The 22,981-nt window shown below is 37.6% G+C and overlaps 4 protein-coding genes across 12 annotated transcripts in view; 2 read left to right on the forward strand and 2 right to left on the reverse strand.

The window, feature by feature from the left end:
- Window positions 1-2,296, forward strand: part of LOC122653205 (DNA topoisomerase 2-binding protein 1-A-like) — a 31,072-nt gene extending 28,776 nt beyond the window's left edge. For 4 of the 6 annotated variants that reach the window (XM_043847263.1, XM_043847190.1, XM_043847272.1 and 1 more), the window contains exons 16-17: window positions 1,601-1,730; window positions 1,823-2,296. In XM_043847263.1, coding sequence (XP_043703198.1) covers window positions 1,601-1,730; window positions 1,823-1,900 — 208 coding nt within the window. In that variant the 3' untranslated portion in view covers window positions 1,901-2,296. The remainder of the gene's footprint in view (window positions 1-1,600; window positions 1,731-1,822) is intronic. The other 2 variants (XM_043847377.1, XM_043847450.1) reach the window with 1 other exon arrangement.
- Window positions 1,252-20,448, reverse strand: LOC122653769 (1-aminocyclopropane-1-carboxylate oxidase 5-like). 2 transcript variants are annotated; one of them, XR_006331855.1, is made up of 4 exons: window positions 20,267-20,448; window positions 19,895-20,121; window positions 18,880-19,657; window positions 1,252-1,262 (listed from the first exon to the last, which is right to left on the reverse strand). XR_006331855.1 is itself a non-coding variant. In XM_043847740.1 (3 exons), the coding sequence occupies exons 1-3, from the start codon at window positions 20,366-20,368 to the stop codon at window positions 19,066-19,068; spliced, it is 921 nt and encodes a 306-aa protein (XP_043703675.1). In that variant the 5' UTR covers window positions 20,369-20,448; the 3' UTR covers window positions 18,802-19,065. The 2 variants fall into 2 exon arrangements, 1 of the variants encoding a protein (XP_043703675.1); XM_043847740.1 differs by lacking the exon at window positions 1,252-1,262 and having other exon boundaries at window positions 18,802-19,657.
- Window positions 3,796-7,478, reverse strand: LOC122658347 (gibberellin receptor GID1C-like). The gene is made up of 2 exons (XM_043853301.1): window positions 7,461-7,478; window positions 3,796-4,407 (listed from the first exon to the last, which is right to left on the reverse strand). The coding sequence occupies exons 1-2, from the start codon at window positions 7,476-7,478 to the stop codon at window positions 3,796-3,798; spliced, it is 630 nt and encodes a 209-aa protein (XP_043709236.1).
- LOC122653006 (NAD kinase 2, chloroplastic-like) lies at window positions 7,473-17,648 on the forward strand. 3 transcript variants are annotated; one of them, XM_043846948.1, is made up of 9 exons: window positions 7,473-7,754; window positions 8,953-10,917; window positions 12,646-12,767; window positions 12,861-13,002; window positions 13,119-13,343; window positions 13,605-13,679; window positions 16,452-16,553; window positions 17,110-17,337; window positions 17,430-17,648. In XM_043846948.1, exons 1-8 carry the CDS (start codon window positions 7,500-7,502, stop codon window positions 17,311-17,313), a joined length of 3,090 nt encoding a protein of 1,029 aa, XP_043702883.1. In that variant the 5' UTR covers window positions 7,473-7,499; the 3' UTR covers window positions 17,314-17,337; window positions 17,430-17,648. The 3 variants fall into 3 exon arrangements, with proteins under 3 accessions (XP_043702883.1, XP_043703019.1, XP_043702949.1); XM_043847084.1 differs by lacking the exons at window positions 17,110-17,337; window positions 17,430-17,648 and adding an exon at window positions 15,851-15,911; XM_043847014.1 differs by lacking the exons at window positions 16,452-16,553; window positions 17,110-17,337; window positions 17,430-17,648 and adding an exon at window positions 13,872-14,202 and having other exon boundaries at window positions 13,605-13,716.
- Window positions 20,449-22,981: the final 2,533 nt, after the last annotated feature.

Here is a 22,981-nt window from a genome sequence, read left to right on the forward strand (position 1 = left end):
ATGTGTGTATGCGCATATTATTATATATATAATATATGTTATATGTATAATATTATTTTTTGAATGCTAAGCTTCCCATAGACTTCAAACTGTGGTATACATGCAGTCGCTTGATGTGAATGAAACACATGTATTATGTGTGATGCACAATTAACTAATGCCTTGGCTTTTAAGGATTACACCCCTAAGGATAAGAATTGGATGTCCATTTGCTTTTCAGAACACTGGCTAAAACTTGTGCGTAATATTGTTATTGCAGTAAAAGTTTCTGAGAAGAGAGTTTTTTCCTAGGAAAAGATTGAATGATAAGTACTGAACTATGAATTATCAATGCAAAATAAAAAGAACAAATTGAAGATTGAAAATTTTAAAAATAAAAGTTTCAAAAAGAGGAGCTCTAACCATTGTATATAATGAAAAAAAGAGGGATATTGCTACTGGTGATCCATAATTCCCAATTCTCTGGTACACCCTTTTTGTACATTTTGTATGGATTGTCATGGGCTCCTTGTCCATCCTCTCTAAATACATTTTCTTCTGGACTTGTTCAAACAACAAAAAACAAGAGAGCTAATTTTGTTAACAGGTGGACCGCAGCCCTGCTCACATGCTAAATTTCATCCGAGTTGGAAAAGTTCTGGATTACTAAGGGTGTATCCCAATACATGGAATACAAGGATGCATGGAAACACGTGGGAGGGTATTTGATTGAATTTGAATCTGAAATTTCAGATGTGGCCAATCCAGACCATTCCCTACATATCCAACTGTTGGAATGGCCACATCACTCTTCCACGTGGTAGAGATGGGTGGCCCTTATAGGCAACTTCTCTAGGCATGTCCACTAGAAAATGTTTTGCTTATATAAAATTAGAACCTTAGAAAAAGAATGTGCTAAATTTTTTTTAATTGTTTTCAGAAAGTCCAATCAAATGATTCTTCCTTGAGTATGTGTGGAATTCTCCCCTTGAAGAGGATGCTGATGAGGAGTGAAGAAAAGTAAAGATTCAAAAAATGTGAAACTTTTAGGATATTGGGTTGTAACGGTTTTTGATAAATTATTTTTTAATTTATTTTTTTATATTCTATGTAAAGAATTTATATCTGTCCTTTGTTCTTTCGTTTTACTTATGGGATCAAGAACTCTATTCCTAATAAAACTAGGATTCTGGAATCTCTTCCCCTGCATCAAACACGTGTACCTTTTGAAGTTATATCCTATTCATGTACTCTGCTGAATCAAACCATACACAAGGTAACTACTTAAGACCATTAAGTGCCCTGATTAAGCCTCCACTGGATACCTTGTGTCTGAGATGTGGTAGCATCCCCACAGGCTACCATTTGCAGCTACCATTTTAATACATTTTCATGTTGATCTGGTGCGATAACCATTTCCTTGTTTGCTGCAGTAGGCAGGGTTCTACTAGGGAACAGGAGTGTGTGCCTTAAAATCTAATTGTAGTCCAACTTTTCATTGTTACTGTGATTGTCATCTCTCTCTCTCTCTCATATTTGTCTGGGTGAGCGAGTGACTGTTCTTCTTCTCTTTTCTTCCTTTCCTCTCTGCCCTTGCCAAATGACTTAGTTTTTTTGGTAAGACCTGGACAAATGATTTTGACTTCATCATCTTCAGGAATGAGAAACAAGATGAGCTTTGCACTCCTTCTGGACAAGGTATAAAAGAAGGCACTTATGATGGTTTCAGTGAAACACAGACAGAATCTCAGGTCTGTGATCATGGTCATCTGATATTGATATTGATGGCATTCTTTGCTGAATCTTTCCATGATGATGGTTTAACTGTATTTTGTAAATGCAGGTTGTTGGGTATGAAGAAGATTTGTCAGGCCGACAAATGATAATTGATAGAGTTCGTACTCGAAGTAGCATGACTTAAAGTTAGCATAAGAGGAAAAGAAAAGTAGGGAAACACACAAGTACAGAACATCATAAGAATGTGAATTCAACCTGGGCTTGCCTAGAAAATTAGAATAGAGAACCCAATATCAATGTTCCATCTGAGCTGACAAGAAGACAATCTCATTGCAAGGTGGAAGTTTTGATGTGATGCTGTTCTCCACAGTACAGTCAGTTTGTAAGTTGTGTCAATTTTTCTCAAGTGCTCAATAAAGGCTTATGGAGAGGTTTTTCATGCATCTTCTGTAGTTTTAGCAAATGCAAAACAATAGGTAAGCTAGTGAGTAGTGACTGTAACCATGTAGATTAAACCACTCCAGTAAATTTGTCAAGCATTTATTGAAAATCAAAGCCTTGTACAGTGAATTTTCTGTTGTTTTGTACATACTTTACCTGTAGTTTGATCTGTTGTTGAGATCTAAGATCTAGTCAAAACTCATTAGTTTCTATAGCATATGAAATTATCTAGTTGGTAACCGAAATCCAGTGTCTAGCCTCTCAATGGCTACTATTGTTAATGGGTCACTTTGTCAGCATTTTGCATATTCCTTAAGATAACAAAATAGAAGGTTATATAAACTAATAAACCTACACAATTGATTTTTCTGAGTTGGAAAAACTGTTACGAAGAGATAACCGTGAATTAAGGAGAGGAGGAGGAAATATTTTTTAATGCAATTCTTTATGAAGAGAATACTTAGGTGGATTACCTAATAAGATCCTAACTCTTGGTTTGTTTTATATGATAGGGATATTAAGAGATACAATTATGTAGAAGAGAATGAGAAAACTCTCTTCATATTCATACAAATCTTTATAAAACGATAACCGTGAATCAAGGAGAAGAAGAGAGAATGTCTCTTAATGCAATTTTTTATGAAGAGAGAATTGTCTCGTATTCATGCAAAGACATATGTAGAAATTTATCTTTTCATTTTTTAAGCTTTAACCCTTCTTATTGAAGAAACTTTTCAAATTTAAAAGATGGACAGTTTCTCTTCACCCACGGGGAATGAGATCTCATTCACCAATGGATGGGAGAAGGTGGAAATAGGTATCAAGAGGGTTTTTTGAAACATGCTAAAACCCTAGGAGGGGTTTGTGAACCCTAGGATGGTAGGTGAACTGTCCTCCATGGTCCTCCATGGGTGATGGAAAACTTTGTCCTTAAAAGATTGTCGCTTCAAATCCAAGAAAGACCATGTCCTTAAAAGATTGTCCTATTTAGAACCCACATCTCTTTCACATGCTCAACATACGCTTACCATGACATTAGATGAATGATGAATGGATGGGGGTTAAAGGTCGGAAAGAAACCCCATTACCGTCAACATGAAACGACTTCATCAAAACACAACATCATTCAAGCGGTCATGGGAGTTGATGTGTGGAGATTATCAGTTGTTGCAAAACACAGGATTTCCTTTTGAAATTTCTTTCTATTCTGTTTTCCACTGATGACTCAATGGTGGGCCTTGGGTCCATGTGAACATTTGTTTTTTTTTTGATGGAATGTGAACATTTGTTTGTCTAGGACTTAAGCATGGTTAGCATGACATAGAGCTTGGTTGTGAGGAGGTAGAGATCAGAACATATTCCTGATTGGAACATGAATTCCAGTCAGGATCTTCTTTCATAATTTCATAAAATTTTAGTTGAAGTTAAAAAAATAAAAATAAAAGGAAAATTTACATATATCATCCTTGAGGTTTGACGAAAGGATATTTTCACTCCTCAATTTTGAAAAATTCTGCATACCCCCTGAGGTTTGCAAACGGTAACAAATAAACTCATTCCGTCAATTCACGACTAACATTGTTAAAAATTAAACTTGAACTAACAGAATTACCCTTACAAAAAAAAAACACCAGCTACTCATCTTCCCCAAAAAAAAACACCAGTATCCGTATCAATCCCCCACATCGCGACATTATGAACCATTTTACCCCCCCCAGAGCTATCTCCACACAAGTACACGTGAACCTTAGAGTCCTTCCCGCTCCGTAGCCATGGCCTGGAGCTTACCCACTTGAGAGCTGCCCATCCATCATCATAAGCACAAGGGTACCGGTTTTCCGGTGCACGGCGGTAGTTTACGGAGACCACTACCGCATCACAGATGCCGACGAGTCGCCTGCAAAGAGTGTCGTAGATGGCACTGTTGGCGGAGGAGTGAGCGAAGCTTCCTCCATGGAAGAAGATTATGACAGGGACGACATCAGTGCTAAGGGGCTTTTCGAGTTCCATAATGCCCGGCTGAGCTGCATCGGTTGGTGCTGGTCGGTAAACCCGGGTGACGAGACTGGTGGCTTTGTCGATTACGACGTCGAAAGAGAAGACTCCGTCAACAGGGGTGGTGTTTGCAGGGACTTTACGGTCTAGAAACTCGGCGAGGTGGCGGTTGAAAGTGCCATCCGGCCGGCGAAGGAGATTGTAAGCAATTTTGAAATTGGAGATGAGGATCCATGTGTTGAGTGGAACAACCGTCTACAAAGATACAGAGAATTCGTCAGAAGATTACATGATGGTCATATACAAGAACATCGACAAATGATCACAAGAATTATACTTAAAATCTGCAACTAATTTGAAACCATTTCCAATTTTTTCTATTTGGTCGGCAGAAGCAGAAGAGATTCAAGTAATTAAAGAATTGACACTGCAGAAAATGATAAAAATCCTGCGCTGTGAAACCCTAGAACCCAATCAAGTCAATAAGACATCCACCACAATGATACAGCAGAATCGATATGTAATAATCCCAAATAGAGTACATAATTGGCCAAAATGAACCCAAATCCAGCTCCAATCCATCAAATCGAATAAGAACCCTAACCAAAATTCCAGAGAAACCCCATAACCCAATTAAGAAGGAACATTATACAGAATAACCAAACCCACACTTCACAACATGAAACCCACCCAGAATAGAAAAATCGAATACACACAAAACCCATAACTCTCTTTCCTTAAACTCCTCTGCTCTTCTCTTCTCTTTCTCTTTCTCTTCTACTTAGTTAGCAAGCAAAAACACAAACGCACACATACAGAGGAAGGAGGAACAGGGGAGGGAAGAAAGAAACTATAAAGAAACAGAAGACAAATAAAATAAAAGAGGTTTAGCAGGTTGCAACTCATCTTCCCCAGTCGATTTTGGGGAAGATGAGTTTCAGGGTTTGTTTTTGTGGTTTTTTTTTTTTTTTGGGGGTTCTTCTTAAAAGGGTAATTCTGTCAGTTCAAGTCTAATTTTTAACAGTGTTAATCATGAACTGACGAAAGGGGGTATGCAGAATTTTCCAAAACTAAGAGGTGAAAATATCCTTTCGTCAAATCTCAGGAATGGTATGTGTAAATTTCCTAAAATAAAAACACTCTAACTTAGGGTGTCAATCAATTGGGCCTAATCGGTCTTCACCAATTTGAAGTCTTGCACTGTTTCCATTGACTTAAGTAATCAGGTCTCATAGGTAAGACATTGATATATTTCTATTCGGTCGATGGATTATCATAATCGCATTTTTAAACAGATTAGAATCGAACTAAATGGATTTAAACAGGTTAATTGAATTATTAATGAATCCGTCTTTAAACCCGACACGTTTAATAATCAATTGAATTGATTTCGGACTCCAATCAATCAATTTATGTCGGGCCTATCAATGCAGGCCAACTTTTAACACCCCCTACAACCGACCCTTATCCATTTACATAGTAACTATATCAGAAAGGTCGAAACTATAACCACCACATGTTATAAGATCGTCAAATATTTTATCCACTTTCCTCCACTCCATGTCCAACCACGTGGCAAGAAAACAAAAAGAAAGACTATTGAGTTCTCCACAGGCTTTGAAGAGTTACTCACAAACCAAAAACATGTTTCCCTAACTTAGCCTTTTCTGCTCATGACCCGATCGAATCTAACCCGTTTCCATAAGGGGGTACGGGGCTTTGGCAACTAGTCGGTACCTAAAATTGGATGGGTTCTACTTCTACCCAAAAAATAATAATAATAATAAAATTTGATGGGTTCCCCTTCAGGGCGATTGTTTTCACTCCTACTTTTGCTAGTTAAAAAAAGTATAGGCAAGAGAACGTTAGCTGGCTGTGTGTGCTACGCAACCCTTGCACCAAACATAGGGTGTGTGAAATGATCGTTGTACCCTTAGGGATTTATACTTTTCTATAGGGCGCGGTGATCATTTTACATGACCTTGTCTCTAAGTGCAGGGGATCACGCACCGGACACGATCAGATACTGTTCTTTCTCCCTAAAAGTATATAGATTCTTTTTAATTGCACAATTTTTTTTAATGAAATCTACTATAATATTTTTGGGAGAGGGATAGACACACTGCTTGTATGCGGTATGCTAGCGGGCGGTGCCAATGGAGGTGTGAGACTGGCAGCCATATAGGAGGGGTAAAAGAGTCATTTCAAAGGGTGGAAGAGAGAGATAGACATAGCAGACACTTGCATGTGGCATACCGGTGAGATGCCCTACCTTTTCCCAAAATTTTTAATACCAATATAAAATAGAAGGGACAGGGCTGCAGATGTTAGAGAGGAGGGTGACAAATCATCTAATAGAGGGCACTCACTGAGGAGAGGGTGTGGGATTCATGGGTGGGATGTGAGAGGGTGTGTGAAAGAATTTGCATACTAGTGTAGTGAACCCTCTCTGATACATATATTATTAGATAGTAAAACAAAAAATCCAAACATTCTATTTAGAATATATGACTTTTTAATTGTCCCTACTCGTCTTGTGGGAAAAGGCTCGACACACCACCGATATACTGTAAGCTAGCGTCAACTGTCTATCTCTCTCTTCCCTCCTTTGAAATGGCTCCTCTATCGACGTAACATCATATAGGAGGGGTAGAGGAGTCATTTTAAAAGAGAGGAGAAAGAGATAGACACAGTAAACACTAGCTTACAGTACACCCCGCAATGTGCCCAACATTTTACGAAACCATATCACAAATTATTTGATACCTTATGGGTGCCAATAAAAAATTTTCTATGTGTATAGACAAGTTGATATATAACTTTTTCACCCGAACTTAACCCAACCAAGCTTGGATCAAAATCTTGGCCAGAGTTGCAATCTTTGATGCTACCCATACCAAATTTCTCTCATTGTGGACCGAACCGACCCGATACAAAATTATTTCAATCATATTCAGGGGTAAATTTGTCCAAACAGCGATACATATCCGTTGGAAATTGGAATTGTGGAGGAGCCAAAGTGGCGTGAAGAAGTTGTGTGGTGACTGGTGAGTGGTGAGTCACCCAACACATAAAAACATCTCACCACTTCGTCTTCGCTACATTCTGAAATCTCCAAATTCGTGGACGCCAATTGCCCAGTGCCAACAAGTGCTCAGGTTGGCCGACTTGGAAGTTGTAAAAACACCATTTCTCTCTCTTCTTTGATGATCTATCGATCAAATCAGAGTGAGAATTTAGAATTGGAGAGAAATAAGTGAAGAACAAGGCAAAAGAAAAACATAATTCCTCACTATATCCCAGTTTACCTCCACTTTTGATTTCATAATTCGTTTCTTCATGAGGAGATGGCGGTAGCATGCTGTTGTTTCTGCCAATCTCATTGTCAGTTTCTGTTCGATATGAGTCCAACTGCTGTGACTGCACGAGCTCAGGCTTACCCAGTGAAGCCCATTTTGTTGCCTTCGTGCAACAGAGAGAGCAGCTTCGTTGGGTTTGGGTTTGGGTTTCTTCCCATGAGGAGGGAGCGTATTGGGCTTAAGTTCGTGGCTGCAGCCTGGCTTTCTAACTTTTCTTCTTTACGTACTGGCTTGGATACTCAGGTGAGGTTGCAGAGCTTCCTCTAGTTTTGTCTCTCTTTTCAATCATTTTCTTCTTTGAAGGTTCAGGTTTTGCGAAATAATTTATAATTTGACTAAGAATTTAATTCCGTGAATAAAATTGTAAAAGAAAGCAAAAGATATGGATTCTTGCCGTCCCAGATCATTCGATAGTGGAACTTGATCACATTGAAATAATCTTTAAAGCCCACTAACTTGTTTTAAAGAAACTTTTAATGGATGATGCAATGCGGAGGACACGTTCAAGGATAGTCCAAAGTCCATGAACGAACTCAGTTGTTAATAAATTATTCTCTTCTACACATGGAAACAGAGTAAAAGAGAAAACAAAAAACCCCATCGACGTGCAGATAATTTTGTACTAATTCCTCCCAACCCAGATGAGCAATAGCTAATTGTAGCCTCTCAAAATTGTTTCTGAATTTTTTTTAAAGTTTTCTCTAAGTTGAAATAATTGGCTGATGCCCTTGTCTTGAAGTGAGTTCATATGTGGCAGACAGCATCCACCACCCTGCTTGTGTGCGTTTCCTGATGCAAACATAGTCTGGAAGACTTAATCTTACCCTCACTTTTGATTTTCTCCATATATGAAGGCTTTTCAGGCATCTGTTTCTTACCAACCTTGGCTTTCTCTCATTCCTCTTTGAATTTCTGCCCCCATTGGACTCTAAAGCTTAGAGAGGCATAGATGGGAAAGAATTTAATATGAGAACTACAATAAGCCCAGATGTGTCTTTCAGTAAATATACTTCTTATTTGGAGAGATTAATTATATTTATAATAAGGAACAAGACAGGGAAAAGTCACCCCAGTTATATCAGTAAAACAGAAGAAGAGCAAGGTTGAGAGTAAAACAGATGAGCATACAAGGGCGATAAAGCCACTTCATTCATGATCTGAAACATACTTGCTTATGTATTGTCGTGCTTCTGGATAAAAAGAAATATGTGGTTGTCTCCTTCTTCCTGTTTCAATCATGACCTGAGAAGACTTCCCTTCATCTTCTGGTACTTACTTCTCCATATTGTGTGATAGATTATTTTTCTTCACCTGCTTAACTACTTTATATATGTGTTTACGTTGAGTCATTTAGATTATTTGGATGCTTAGTAGAAAGAGTGGATGATTGCAAGGAAAAATATTATCCATGACTGACACAGGTTCTTGTTTGGGTTTGAAGACCTTTCAGTCTCAGGATTTATCCCAATTTTCTTGGATTGGTCCAGTTCCTGGGGACATTGCAGAAGTTGAGGCTTATTGCAGAATTTTTAGAGCCTCTGAACAGCTTAATGCCGCTATAATGGACACTTTGTGCAATCCATTGACAGGAGAATGTGCTGTTTCATATGATTCCCAATCAGACAATCAATCATCTTTGGAAGACGAACTAGTAGCAGTGCTTGGCTGCATGGTAGCTCTTCTGAACAAAGGAAGGAAGGACGTTCTTTCTGGGAGATCTTCTTTCATGAATTCCTTTCAAGCTAAAGATGTACATATCTTGGAGGATAACCTCCCACCACTTGCCACTTTCAGAAATGAGATGAAAAGGTGTTGCCAAAGTTTGCATGTTGCCCTTGAGAACTATTTGGCCCCATCTAGTGACCAAAGGATCATTATATGGAGAAAATTACAGAGACTAAAGAATGTCTGTTATGACGCTGGCTTTCTCCGTGGGGATGGTTATCCCTGCCAGACACTATTTGCGAATTGGACTCCCATTTATTTATCCCCGCCAAAGGAAGACTCAGCATCCAAATATTCTGAAGTAGCATTTTGGACTGGTGGCCAGGTAACAGATGAAGGTTTGGAGTGGTTATTGGAGAAAGGATATAAAACTATCGTGGATTTGAGATCAGAGGTAGTCAAGGATGACTTGTATGAAGCAGCCATTGATGATGCAGTTGTGAGTGGGAAAATTGAAGTGGTAAAATTGTCAGTTGAAGTTGGTACAGCACCTTCAATGGAGCAGGTTAAGAAGTTTGCATTTTTAGTATCAGATTCGAATAAAAAGCCAATATATCTCCATTGCCAGGAGGGAGTTCGGAGGACTTCTGCTATGGTCTCAAGATGGAGGCAATATGTCACTCGCTCTGCTTCACAATTAGTCGCATATAACCGTATCCCCATCAATGGAATGCAAACAGAAGATACAAGAACACATCGAGGCATGCAAACCTCTTCAAATTTTGACGGGGTTACTCTCTTAGAAGATGAAAATAAATTATTGCCTCAGATATTGGATACTTCTGATAGTCTCAATGAGGCATCTTACAAACAAGTCATCCCGATATTGGAGAACCATCATCCAAGTGGAAATGGGTCTTGTAAAAGTCGTGTTTCTTCCCGAGATGCAACATCAACAAAGGGAGATTATGGGAATAGTATAGGATCGTTTGCACCCTTTTCCAGGGAAATTGACCCTCTCAAGTCTCAGATCCCTAATGGCGATGTTTTCTCCAGAAAGGAGATGTCTAGTTTTTTCAAAAGTAGAAAGATATCACCACCTGCTTTTTTTAAGTATGAAAGGAAAAGGTTTGAGGCAATGCTGGTTTCATGTGAGACACCTACAAAAACAAGTAAGAATAGTGAAATTCTTGGGGCTTCTAGTATGTCAGGGCTGATGGAGTCTGGTAGTTCAAATAGGAGATCTAGTGATAAAAATTTATACTCGATGCCCCAAAGAGTTTATAGCACTGAAAAATTCATGGTGGATGATACTTCTGTTAGTTTGGGTGCAAGTTTAAATGCATTTGGAAGAGAAGAGAAATATGTTGACACTAAAACTAATATTTCTACCAGTTTTATCGATGACTTAGAAAGGAATGCTATATCTACAGCTATTAAAGAGGAGCAGAAGAGCAATGGTAAACCTTCTATAGCATCAGGTAATGATGACTTGGAGCTTGTTGAAGGGAATATGTGTGCTTCTACAACTGGTGTTGTAAGAGTGCAGTCAAGAAAGAAGGCAGAGATGTTCTTAGTTCGCACAGATGGATTTTCTTGTGCCCGAGAGAAGGTAACAGAATCCTCCTTAGCTTTTACACATCCTAGCACCCAACAGCAGATGCTTATGTGGAAGTCTACGCCCAAGACTGTATTACTATTGAAGAAGTTGGGACAAGAGCTCATGGAAGAAGCTAAAGAGGTACCATGTCAATATCTTGCCATTTATTTGGAACAAACATTTCACTTGTGTTTTCTTGTGATGATCTTCTATCAAAGTTCAACATGGATATTGCATGCTGGATTAGTGTACAAGGAGATGAGAAAAATAGGACCTTGACCACATAGGGAATCTCTAGTGTCAAAGCCCAAGACATTTTTCATCAACCATAGCAGCATTCTACGTTGTATTGTTTATGAAGCAAATAAATTTAAAGTATCAAATTTTAAAGTCCATTTATTTATGTTAAGGTGGTAGCAACATGTGTTGCTAAGCTTGGCAAAAATTCATACTTACTATTTGCCATGCTTCAATCCACCTGGCCCTCAAATTTGATGCACAAGTAGACCCCACCCATATTTATGGATTTACCTATAAAGTTTCAGTCAGATCCGAGATTTATACATCGAGGAAAGCAGGTCAAAATGTGCTTAAAAAGCTAAACATTTGAGCCCAAATTATGTGCCATCCAAAATAATGGGAATAATTGAATATAAGTTGGCCATATAATTGGGTTTGACCTAAAAAATTTGGCATATGGCTAATCCATGAGGAACCTTTCTATCCATATAGTTGGAAGTTGCCACATCATCAGCCATGTGATCAAATCAGTTGGGACATTTTAGCCAAGCATAGCAACGCATTCGTATTTCCACATCTTTGCTTTTATTTAATTTAATATTTATTTTGTTGTTTTTTCTTCATATGTATATTTCAAGACAAGTGATCAAGTACATTCCACTGAGAGAATTTGACTAAAACTTACATTCATAAATACATGTGCTGCAGTTAAAACTGCCCAATTGGGCTTACAAAGACCTTATTTTGGGCCATGGATTGGTTCTGTGGGCCTTGGGTCACTTGTTTATGGGGTTAATCTTGTAATGGCCTAAATTACAAGCCCATTAAGGTGGGAGTAAGGTCTGCACACTAGAATAGTAGTAGAATGTGTATTAACTTTATAAGCGTTTGAGTTAGTTTAGGATACTTATTTGCAAGTAAAGAGTCCTGCTGTGAATCTAATTAATTAGGTTAGTATGTGAGAGTGATTAGGAATTCTTTTGAGAGTTCTGTTTGGAAAATTTAAATGGTTATATATATTTATACCTCCCTTAGACATGAATTGAATAATATAATTAAGAAAAATTTCAAGAGTTTTTTAGCTGTTGCGCTCTACACTTGGGATTGGTATTCTAAATCTATCCGGTTGCTTTTCTTCACTCCTTCTTCTTCTAGTAATGAATTCTACTGCAAATCAGGTGGTATCTCTTCTATCTCATCTTATTCTAGTTATGAATTCTGCTGCAAATCAGGTGTTATCTCTTCTTCTTCTTCTCTCTTCCTTTTTTCATATTGCTCTTATATTACTGGTTGATTTTTAAGATTCTGAAATTTAGATCTGTCATTTTGAATTCTGTGTAAGCTTATATCATCATTTTCTGAACTCTGATTGTTAGATTCTGAAGGTCTAATTTCTCCTATCATACCTCTATTTTGTCCAAATAGTGTGTGTATTGAGCCTACATCGATCCTGAACTGTTAGCAGTTTTTTGGTCTTTAGATTCTTTCTAGAACCTTGAACTGCATTAGCATGCTGTCATTCATTTTATTGCTATTTGTTCCATATTCTCCTAACCCCCCCCCCCCAATTAAAAAAATGCTTCTTTTTTCTATTTGATTTTATCTTTATGTTTTGTTTCTGTTCTGTAGGTTGCTTCCTTTTTGTATTACCAGGAGAAAATGAATGTGCTTGTGGAACCTGATATTCATGACATATTTTCAAGAATTCCAGGATTTGGTTTTGTTCAAACATTTTATATTCAAGACACCAGGTATGAAACTTGGGGTTCTAGAAGATAATGGTGATATTTCTTCTTACTTGGGATTTATTTTTTGACTTACTACTATTGAACACCCTAGTGCAGTGGTCTTCATGAGAGGGTAGACTTTGTGGCATGCCTTGGAGGAGATGGGGTTATACTTCATGCTTCAAATTTATTCAGGGACGCTGTTCCTCCTGTTGTATCCTTTAATCTTGGATCTCTTGGGTTCCTCACTTCCCATAACGTATGTTTCTTACGTCACTTCCAAGAGTAGCATCTTCCTCATCCCTTTCCCTTTCTCCCTTTCATTTCATGGTTTTTCCCTTTTCTACCTCAAGTAACATTCTTTTTTCACTTCAGTTTGAAGACTACAGGCAGGATTTGAGACAAGTCATACATGGGAACAACACACTGGATGGAGTTTATATTACTCTCAGGTTGCGTCTTCGATGTGAAATTTTTCGCAATGGAAAAGCAATGCCTGGGAAAGTATTTGATGTCCTTAATGAGGTTGTTGTTGATCGTGGCTCTAATCCCTACCTTTCTAAAATTGAATGCTATGAGCATGGCCGCCATATAACAAAGGTAAGAGCATTGGATTGCATTAGGTGCTCAACTTTGTGGAATAGTCTATTTATGGTTTTGTCTCATGTGCTAGACTTTTATATTGTTTATAAATTTACAATTTCTGTCAGATCTCAAATCTGTATATTTTCTTTATTTTGGTTTTCACTTGCCAACCATATCATAAGTTACCTCATCTGGCTTTAGAAACATATTATTCTATCATATTGGATACCCAATCAGCTGATACCTTATGTATATGTTCATTCGTATCAATTTCAGGTCCAAGGTGATGGAGTAATAGTAGCCACACCTACAGGGAGTACAGCTTACTCTACGGCTGCAGGAGGTTCCATGGTCAGCCTAAAACTTCATTTTTCTGATTTTGATATGAGTTGATATATTTACGAGTCCTATCCGACCTTTCCAACCGTTAGTTCTTTTACTTGATTGGAGACCATAACATCTTTCAAATAATGTGAACCAACTATTAGTTGGGGTAAGGCTTGGATGATGATTTGAACTTTCTTAGTTAATCTTATAGGAAAGGCATCCTGTTTTGCCACGTAATTGATTGTCCCGCCTCCCCCCAAAAAAATGACCACTTCATTAAGAGTACAATCGTTCCCTTTTCTAACTGTGTTCTTTCTGATGTAAGGTCCCATAAATCTGTGGCAAGTTACCTTACATGCTGCAACTAAATGATGATTGGAATCAATTTATGATGAACATTGATGAGGTTTTTGGTCCACTTGAAATAATACAAATGTTTCTAGATATTACTTGGACTCTCCAAGCTTTATCATCAACATTAGTCTTGGAGAGATTATATCAGGAATCCTATTCAAACCCCATTCATAAAGAGTATATGAAGATGAAGAAGGGGGGGGGGGGGGGAGGTTGTTAAAAGACTGCTCGCATTGTCAAGGATATTTCCAGAGCTCCAAGTCTTTCCCCTCTTCTCTGCTATAACTACAAGATATCCTTGGAGAGAAGTGCCTTCAATCATATTTCACGTTGAGAGGTAATCATGTAAAATTTTACTTTTCAATAGGCATGTGATGTAAGGTAATCTTGAAGGAGTGAAATCAAAGCCCAAATTGCCCTAGAACAGAAATCAGCAAGAGTGGGAGTGGGAGAGAGAAACTTACTTTTTAGGTACACGGAGGTGTAAAAAGTAAAAGAGAAATAGCATTTGGGTTTTGAGGGAAAGGGAATGTGTTCTCTCTCTCTCTATATAAAAGTCATTTTGCATGCTAATACCCTGACTCAATAATGGTCAATGTATACTGAAGTTTAGTCTGATGAGAGCTAATCATTTTGAAGTAAACTATGCATCTCATTTGCATATTGATGTGGAAACTGGATTATAGTGTTTGGTGTATAATGGTGATTCTTTCATCATCAGTCGTTGTTTGTTGAGGCAGTGGGAGTCCTAAAGGTTAGCTCATTTTCTTAGAATTATTTGTGACCTTTATTCTTTGTTCCAATTGAGTTGAAGATCTGCTGTGTTGTTTCCTAAAAGTTGGCTAAGCAGGATAGTCAGGCCTTATTTGATTTCTGTTTGATAGATAACAAGGAATTTTATTGATAGAAAAGTCAGGCCTTATTGGATTGTCTAGCCCAATTGGAGATAAAGATCTGTGAATGTTGTCTCCTAAGAGTTAGATAAAGATATAGTGTTTGGTGTATAATGGTGATTCTTTCATCATCAGTCGTTTGTTGAGGCAGTGGGAGTCCTTAAGGTTAGCTCATTTTCTTAGAATTATTCGTGACCTTGATTCTTTGTTCCAATTGAGTTGAACATCTGCTATGTTGTTTCCTAAGAGTTGGCTAAGCAGGATAGTCAGGCCTTATTTGATATCTGTTTGATAGATAACAAGAAATTTTATTGATAGAAAAGTCAGGCCTTATTGGATTGTCTACCCCAATTGGAGATAAAGGTATGTGAATGTTGTCTCCTAAGAGTTAGATAAGCCATTTTTGTCAGGTCTTCTTTGATTGTCAGGTCAAGCATTCCTTCCTAGTTCCTAGACTTGTTTCCTCTTGCCCACACCCTCCTTTCTACCATTTTCCTAGCTTTTTGTTTTGGCTGTACTCCTTTATACCTATTGCTTTTCAATCATATGCTTACACTTTCTCATTATCTATGAACAGAGAAAAATAATTTGACTTCAAATTCTTTCTTGATTTGACAGTCGTAATTCTCTTTTTGTTGAAATTAAGATTCTCATATTTGTAGTTTTTAGATTCATATTACTAAAGTATTAATGGATTTCTTAACCCTGTTTCTTCCCTATTAATCAGTTTGAACGATGAAAATGGGCTTCCTACAGTTATGACCTTAATCTTCTTTAGTCTCTTCAAAGAAGAAAGGGTCCTCTCAAGCATTCCTGCACACCTCCTCTCCGAATTTTGAACTACTTGTTCTTTACCTATGGACCTGAAGGAAAACTTTAGTTGTGGATTCTACAAGGTCTATTGGTGTGACATTGGTGAATTTTTTAGTGCTTTTGATACCTTTCCAGGAACCCCTATTTGCTGCTCAGTTCTACTGATAATTCAAGTCTTGTCCTAGTTATTGTGACGGTAGGCTCGTTATTTAACCAAATGTTATATTGTGTTAATGGATGAACTCCTACATAGTATATTTGATATTAGGGACATAACTGACTTGGAAAAAGCATGTAATTCAGAAGCACCAGAAATTGAGCTTCGTGACTGGCAACCAATTTTTTAATTTCAACTGGATGGAATGTTCTGTTAATCTGCTAAGGAAAAAATAATAGTTGCATATGCCCACACATTAATTGGTTTGCAATGCCTGTTGTATTACATCCTGGTATCTTATGAATGTAAGTTTCTGTTCACAATTTAATCAGTTTATCCACAAAATAAAATCAGATGTATTTCTTCTGCTGCTCTGTTGCATAGCATTTTTGTTTGGCTTTTATGATCTTAAGTGCTTGGTTTCATGCATTCATAACATGTTAGGATTGTTTCTCTTCCTGCCATTCAATTTTTATTTTAAAGTTTCTTGTGATGATTTTCTTGTTTCTGTTGTTTATTTTATTACATTTCTTCTTCTTACGTGTATATAAATACTTACTTGGGGTACCTGAAATGCAGGTACATCCAAATGTTCCTTGCATGCTGTTTACACCAATCTGCCCACACTCTCTATCATTTAGACCTGTTATACTTCCAGATTCTGCATGTCTTGAATTAAAGGTGAACTGTTTTCTTCAATTCAAAACTAATGCCATTAAAAAATATGAAACTGTAGATCTCTATGGGATTATGCTACATTTTGAAAAAAAAAAAAAAAACTCTATCTTAATGCATGCAAGTAAGGAGACTAAAACAGGAATGGGCAGCAGACCAATAACTACTGCGGCAAGCATGCTATTGGCACCATTTATGTCACATTTAATATGGGAACATGTTATATCACTCAGTTGAATTTAGAGTGTTGGACAGGGGCTGAGATTGCCAAACTGCTGGCTGAAAGGCAGAATGGTCCGCATCTGGTCAGTTTTTAAAAACATTGACCAAAATATTAATAAGCTATATTGGAGTTGGAGTTAGATTAGAAGTTTAATTATTTATACTTTCATGTTCGTGTCTTGATGGAGACTTCCTGCTATTATGATCCTGGCTTGGCATTTTTTCCAGGTCTGTATATGTGATCCTTTCAAGGCCCTCTAGACATGATACTTAGAGACCTTATGGTAAGATTTTTTTTTTTAAATCTTATTTAACTGTATGATACACTGGAACTCCACAGATCCCTGAGGATACACGAAGTAATGCATGGGTATCTTTTGATGGGAAGAGAAGGCAACAGCTCTTAAGAGGAGACTCTGTTCGAATATCTATGAGCAAGCATCCTCTGCCAACAATCAATAAATTTGATCAAACTGGTGACTGGTTCCGCAGCTTGATCCGTTGCTTGAATTGGAATGAAAGGCTAGACCAGAAAGCACTGTAAGGCTTGAAATACAGATTACTTAATGATGCCGTTTTTAGTTCGAGTGTAAATATCTATACAGAATGTAATTCAAAAAAAAAAAAAAAAAAAAAAAAAAAAAAAACAGATTACTTAATAATGCTGTTTTTAGTTCGAGTGTAAATATCTGTACAGAATGTAATTCACAAAAAAAAAAAAAGGAGACAACATACATACCTTACAAAAGGGGATGGTATTTGTTCTCCTTATTATTGGATCCCAAAGAAAGATAGGGATAGCCTTATTCTTTATGTTCCTAAATGTATTCAAATACTGACATAAATTATATATAACAAAGTTCCACTTTTGGGCCTTTTAGATGGATTCATGAGTTGCTCCTTTACGTTTGTATTATGTCATTACAGAAGCATGCATCACTTCAATCTCCCAAATAATGAGAAAATGGGTGAGGCAAATCATAATTTGTCAACATAGTCATTTTATGTATAGCATCTGATTGTTGATAGGTAGAGGCATGAAAAATATGAATATTGATGCGTGAGCCTTAGGAATCTCTACAGGACATGTTTCAACATGTTTGCAGTTTGCCAGGCTGAAGGTTACCAATGACTCCTAACAGGCAACCTGCAATGTTTGCCAATTTGGCATTTTAAGAATTTCAGTCACTCATGGGTCAGTTATTAGGAGCATCATTAGAGTCAACACAAAGGGTATTGAATTAAGCTTGAAATAAATCTTGGGAAGAGTGACAATGTATAAGCCTTATTATGTCCATGTCTCCACTGGGTTGGATTTCCTGATATGTTTGTGCATTTGTTTTTAAGTTATATGGCAAACGGGTAGGTGTGGTTCGGGAGTCTCTCAATCTAGTGTTTGTGTTAATAATCTACTTGTGGTCAGTAGTTTTGACTGATTTAATCTGGAGAAACTAGTCCAAAACACCTACTTGTCCTTATGTAATAATCTTAACATAGCCTAGATTCATCTGAATGCATGGTCAATTCTGTTGGGAATAATCTCACAATGGAAAACTCTTAAGTACCTTGGATGCTTTTATATACCCATTAGGTCTCTCCACCTAATAGCTTAAGCTTTTGGATTGGACACTTCAACAAACTTAACCTAGACCATCAACCACATGGGCCAAACTGCAATTTGCTAACTGACCTACCTTAGGTGAAAATTGTGAACAGGTCAGGCAGGGAATTGGGTTGGAATGGTAATCTGTTGGGCTATCCAGGTCTGACCTGAGCCCAGCCTGCTGCCAACCCTAGTAATCTTGGTAGTTCTCAGTCTGTCACTATCTTCAGACTAGAGGGGGGGGGGGGGGGTTGGGAGGGGTTGGGAAACTGTTTTTCACCATCTGTATCACTCCAATTATTTTTTATGCTATAATATAACTGAAAAAGTCATACCATATGAAAGAACTTGAAAGTACCAAAGAAAATCCGAAATGTTCTGTAGGTAAGATCTTAACGTGCTTAAGAAAAGGGAAGAAATTATCATAACTGATACTAGTGAAAAGTGCATTTTATATATGCTAAAAATGTACAAAGCAACTTGGGCAAGTACAATTGGAAATCCAACATTCCCTAGAGGGAAAAGCAAGCAGCTGACGCAAACAACACAATTTTACCCCTTGAACTTCCTCCAACACAAGGTTAGAGAAGGAAAGCCGGCGGGTTTATGCCCTACAGTTACAACTTTTATCACTAAACCCTCAAGTTACAGACAGCATTTAAGTCATTATATCAAATTAAGTTGTTCTCTGTCTTACATGGCCCCAACAGCATGGAACCTTGGTTCTTTAGGAAGGAACTTCTGCTTAGCATAAACAGACATATAATCACCGAACACAAACTTCGGATAAGCTTGGGGAACTTCTTCTTTCACTGGTTTCATTAGTTCAGGTGCAGGAGCTATGGTCGCCTTGAGAGATGGGTTGTAGAAGGATGCTATGGATCTTCTGTTGCCATCTGGTGTGACCAATATACGGTGCCAGACACTCTTATATCGTCCATTGCTCAGGACCTCGATCTGATCTCCTGTGTTTATGACAATGGCATTCGGTAATGGTTGGACATCAATCCATTCTCCATCCTTGAGGATTTGGAGGCCTTTCACCTTGTCATCCTGGAAGAGTAGGATTACACCCCCAGCGTCGGTGTGGGCACGGAGCCCATTCAGTAGCTCAGGGTGAGGACAAGGTGGATAGTGGCTCACCTTGGTGCCAAAGAAGGCCTGATCTTCACCATTGAATGCCTTCTTAATGTATCCCTTGTGTAACCCCAGGTTCTCATCCATTACCTCCATCACTTTCTCAGCCAATTTCTTCAATTCACATCGATATTCAGCCATGGTTTCCCTGTCATATAATTTACAACATTCCATTAGTAATAATCAGAAACTCAAACAAAGCTTTAATGATCTTAATCATCCAATCTGAAGAGTAGTTTTCCTTGCTGAGTATATTGTTTTACACTAAATATTACAGAAATAAACATTGTCTGTCACTTATCTGGAGTTAATCTGATTTAATTTTACTTAATTTTTGCTTTTCAATGCAAAGAATCACCTATGCACTTTGGCATGCAAGACTTACTTGAATTCCAGAGGTTGGGATGGCCACTCGTTGTCGTCTTGAAGAGCGAAAACATCTTCCCAATCCAAATTCTCCAAGTTCTCATTGCTATTTGCTTCCACCAAGTCATTCAACTTCTTCACAGGCATTGAGTTCTTGAAACCTTCTTCTCTTTCCAGCTGGTAGCAGTCGGAGCACACCTTCTTGACTCTCTCCAAGAGCTCCTCTGGGATCCCATGGTTCACCAGCTGCAACAGTTAAACAAACAACTTAGTTTCTCCATAAGAATGAGATCCCAACTAAAACAAAATTAAAAGAAACGAATTTGTTAATAACTTAATATCTCTACTCTTCATGAACTTGTCATAATCCATGTAACTAATAGAAAATCACCTGGAAGAATCCCCATTCCTCACACCCATTTGCAATCTGAGCCATTGTCTTAGCCCTCTCCTCTCCATCAAGCTTCGAAAAGTCGATCACTGGAATTGCCATGAGACTAACAAAGAAGTAGCAGAAGCAAAAACAAAGAAGATCTTAAGAGAAGAAGATGACAGAGGTTGTTGTGGGTGTTTCTCTCTTTAGTAATGACTAAGATGTGTTGTGGATGGCTAAGTGAGGTGGTAACCTGCCTTTTATAACAAATTTTACGCGCCTAATTCCACATCAAACACAATCTTATTAAATAATTTCTTCTTTTTTAATACAAGAAAGCAGTTAAAGATAAAGTATTGGACGGTGCCAATTTATTAGAAAGCACACAAGGTCAAATGCATAAAATGGGATTTCTGGTGGAAATCCACAACAGAAGCATCTCTACAGAGCTGATATTATTTCTTCTCTGTTTCTGTGGTTTGTGGAGGTGGAAATTGTCTTATTAACCATAATGAAAAGCCTATCTTATAGTTTTTCCTTCTGAAGAATTATTTGATCATGGTTTTTAGGGTTTGTTCTGACTAGCCTAGCCCTCATTAAGTTGACAACCCCCCACTATCTTTAGAGTTCACCCCACCACTTGTTAACATGGATATATATGCTTTATGTATGGAAAGATATTATAATTAAAATAATAAACATATGTTTAACTAGGAGAAGTTTGAGGATTAAGGAATGTGTATAGATGACTTTGATAAACAAAGCTACCATTAATGCTTATCTTAATGCATTGTCAACTCCTTTTGAATTACACGTAATATATTATTTTTCATATTATCTATGATACTATATATTAATACGTATAAGGAAGGGAATGATTTGTCTACTAAGACTTTTAAAAAAAATTTTAATAATACTTAGTAATCCAAAAGTCTACGTAGTATGTAAACAGCGAACACCGATGACAATTAGCCTTTCTTTCGATGCCAAGTGTCAAAATATTATGGTTCCAATTAAATGGAAAGAGTAATCTTTATGACCATTTTGATAAAGAACATACAATAATTAGGAAGTTGAACAATTATGGTGTGGAGCCTTATAATGGATGACAAACATATCATTCCAAAGTTGACACAGATTGGAAGCTAATATCATATGATCAGTTTAATAAAAACTCATCCATAAAATCCATCCGTCGAAGAGAGGGTGTCTAAGTCTTTATAAGTCTTCACATTGGGTTACTCACATCCGATGTTGTTTCAATTGTTTTCACCCAGAACCTAAATAATCTCCCCCTTCGATATAGAAACACACATGGAATTGAGATCTTTCCCGAAATTTTTTTCTCTATCCTCAGAATTACCACGCCCCCATTTTGATACCACTTATTAGGACTCGATCTTAAAAACTACCCTTTTAAGGATGTGTTCTACTTGAGTCTCAACAATGGGAAGCTTCATAATATTGTTTGTTTGGCTGGTCATGCCCAGCTGGCTGGTTGGAAGTACTGAACCTTATTGACAAGAATATGAGTTTGGATGTTTGGTACTGTTCAGACTTGAGAGTACAAGTGAACATGTGATAGGGAGATGGAGAACGACAATAATTTACAATTTTAGGGTAAGGTGTGACCCTGTGGAGGGTCGGCCATAATTCATTCCCCCATGCCATCTTCCTGGAAGTAAGCCCTCGGGAGAGCTGAAGGTCTGTTATTCATGTATGGGGTACTTAGTGATTCCCATACTTGCAGTCTAAGTTGTAACCCTAAATTTTCGGATAGAACTAATCTGCCACCACATGGAGAGTAATGGTGTGTCACAAGGTGTTCATGTGGTTGAGAGAAGAAGAATGGTCTAGGGTGTCTGTACATTAGATTTGGTTGGTTTTTGTCTTTCATGATTTCTTGTCAACTTCATTAGAATAAGGGTTCTTCCAAACATTTTTTTTTTAATTAATTGAGAAAGATTAATGGGACCACTTCAATCTGTTATTGAAGTATTGTGTAATCAATCTTCTCAACTGTGACCTAGTATTACTCAACTGGTCTAGCTTCATTGGAATGTTAAATGAAAATTTAATATAACTAATGAGATTAATCAATTTAAAGTAGTTGATTAACTAGAATGTTCTTGATCTTAACAACTACCATTACAACCGTTAACAGCTTAAGGTCAAGAGTTAGTTATATTAACTCTTTTTCCCATTTCTTAATCTATTTACTTTGTTTTCTTTTTCTTTTTCCCTTTTTTTTTTTGGGTAGAAATTTTGTTTTCTTTTTCAAAGGCGGCAATTATTGAAAGGGCAGTCTACCACTCTACTCTACCAATCTAACCTGGGTCGGGTTAATTTAACCTTGAGGTTATATATTGATGTTGTTGACTAATCTTGACTTGGGCTGCGTTTGGTATGCATTCTAGATCGATGATGCATTTCAAAAATCATACCTAATGCAGTCTTTGTCTTCCACCAATGATCTTAAGTATCTGGACCCACTATTTATTTAGGGCAAAGGTTGGCACACTGCACGCTTCAGGTAAGTAGGTAGCCTTAACTAATGGGTGGGGTGGGAGGGGCAGGGTGGTCCTTTCCATGGGGTATGGGAGAGACACAGACACAGGGTGGGCATGTCGCCTTTTCCCATTTATTTCACATATATTTGCCATACTATCTTCTCAACCTTAACATTGTGTAGGTCTTGAGCGCTTCACCCCCTAAAGTTCTCAACTATAAAAA

This window comes from Telopea speciosissima, chromosome 1 (assembly GCF_018873765.1).
Source record: "Telopea speciosissima isolate NSW1024214 ecotype Mountain lineage chromosome 1, Tspe_v1, whole genome shotgun sequence".
NCBI lineage: Eukaryota > Viridiplantae > Streptophyta > Magnoliopsida > Proteales > Proteaceae > Telopea > Telopea speciosissima.

Bases quoted from the DNA above. Each gene is read 5' to 3' on its own strand.
- LOC122653006 (XM_043846948.1), top strand. From the start codon at position 7,500: ATGGCGGTAGCATGCTGTTGTTTCTGCCAATCTCATTGTCAGTTTCTG. The intron at 12,768-12,860 runs GTATGAAACTTG...ACCCTAGTGCAG, and splicing joins TTTTATATTCAAGACACCAG to TGGTCTTCATGAGAGGGTAG. The intron at 13,344-13,604 runs GTAAGAGCATTG...TATCAATTTCAG, and splicing joins ATGGCCGCCATATAACAAAG to GTCCAAGGTGATGGAGTAAT.
- LOC122653769 (XM_043847740.1), bottom strand. From the start codon at position 20,368: ATGGCAATTCCAGTGATCGACTTTTCGAAGCTTGATGGAGAGGAGAGG. The intron at 20,122-20,266 runs GTGATTTTCTAT...TAACTGTTGCAG, and splicing joins AGGAATGGGGATTCTTCCAG to CTGGTGAACCATGGGATCCC. The intron at 19,658-19,894 runs GTAAGTCTTGCA...ATTATATGACAG, and splicing joins TCCCAACCTCTGGAATTCAA to GGAAACCATGGCTGAATATC.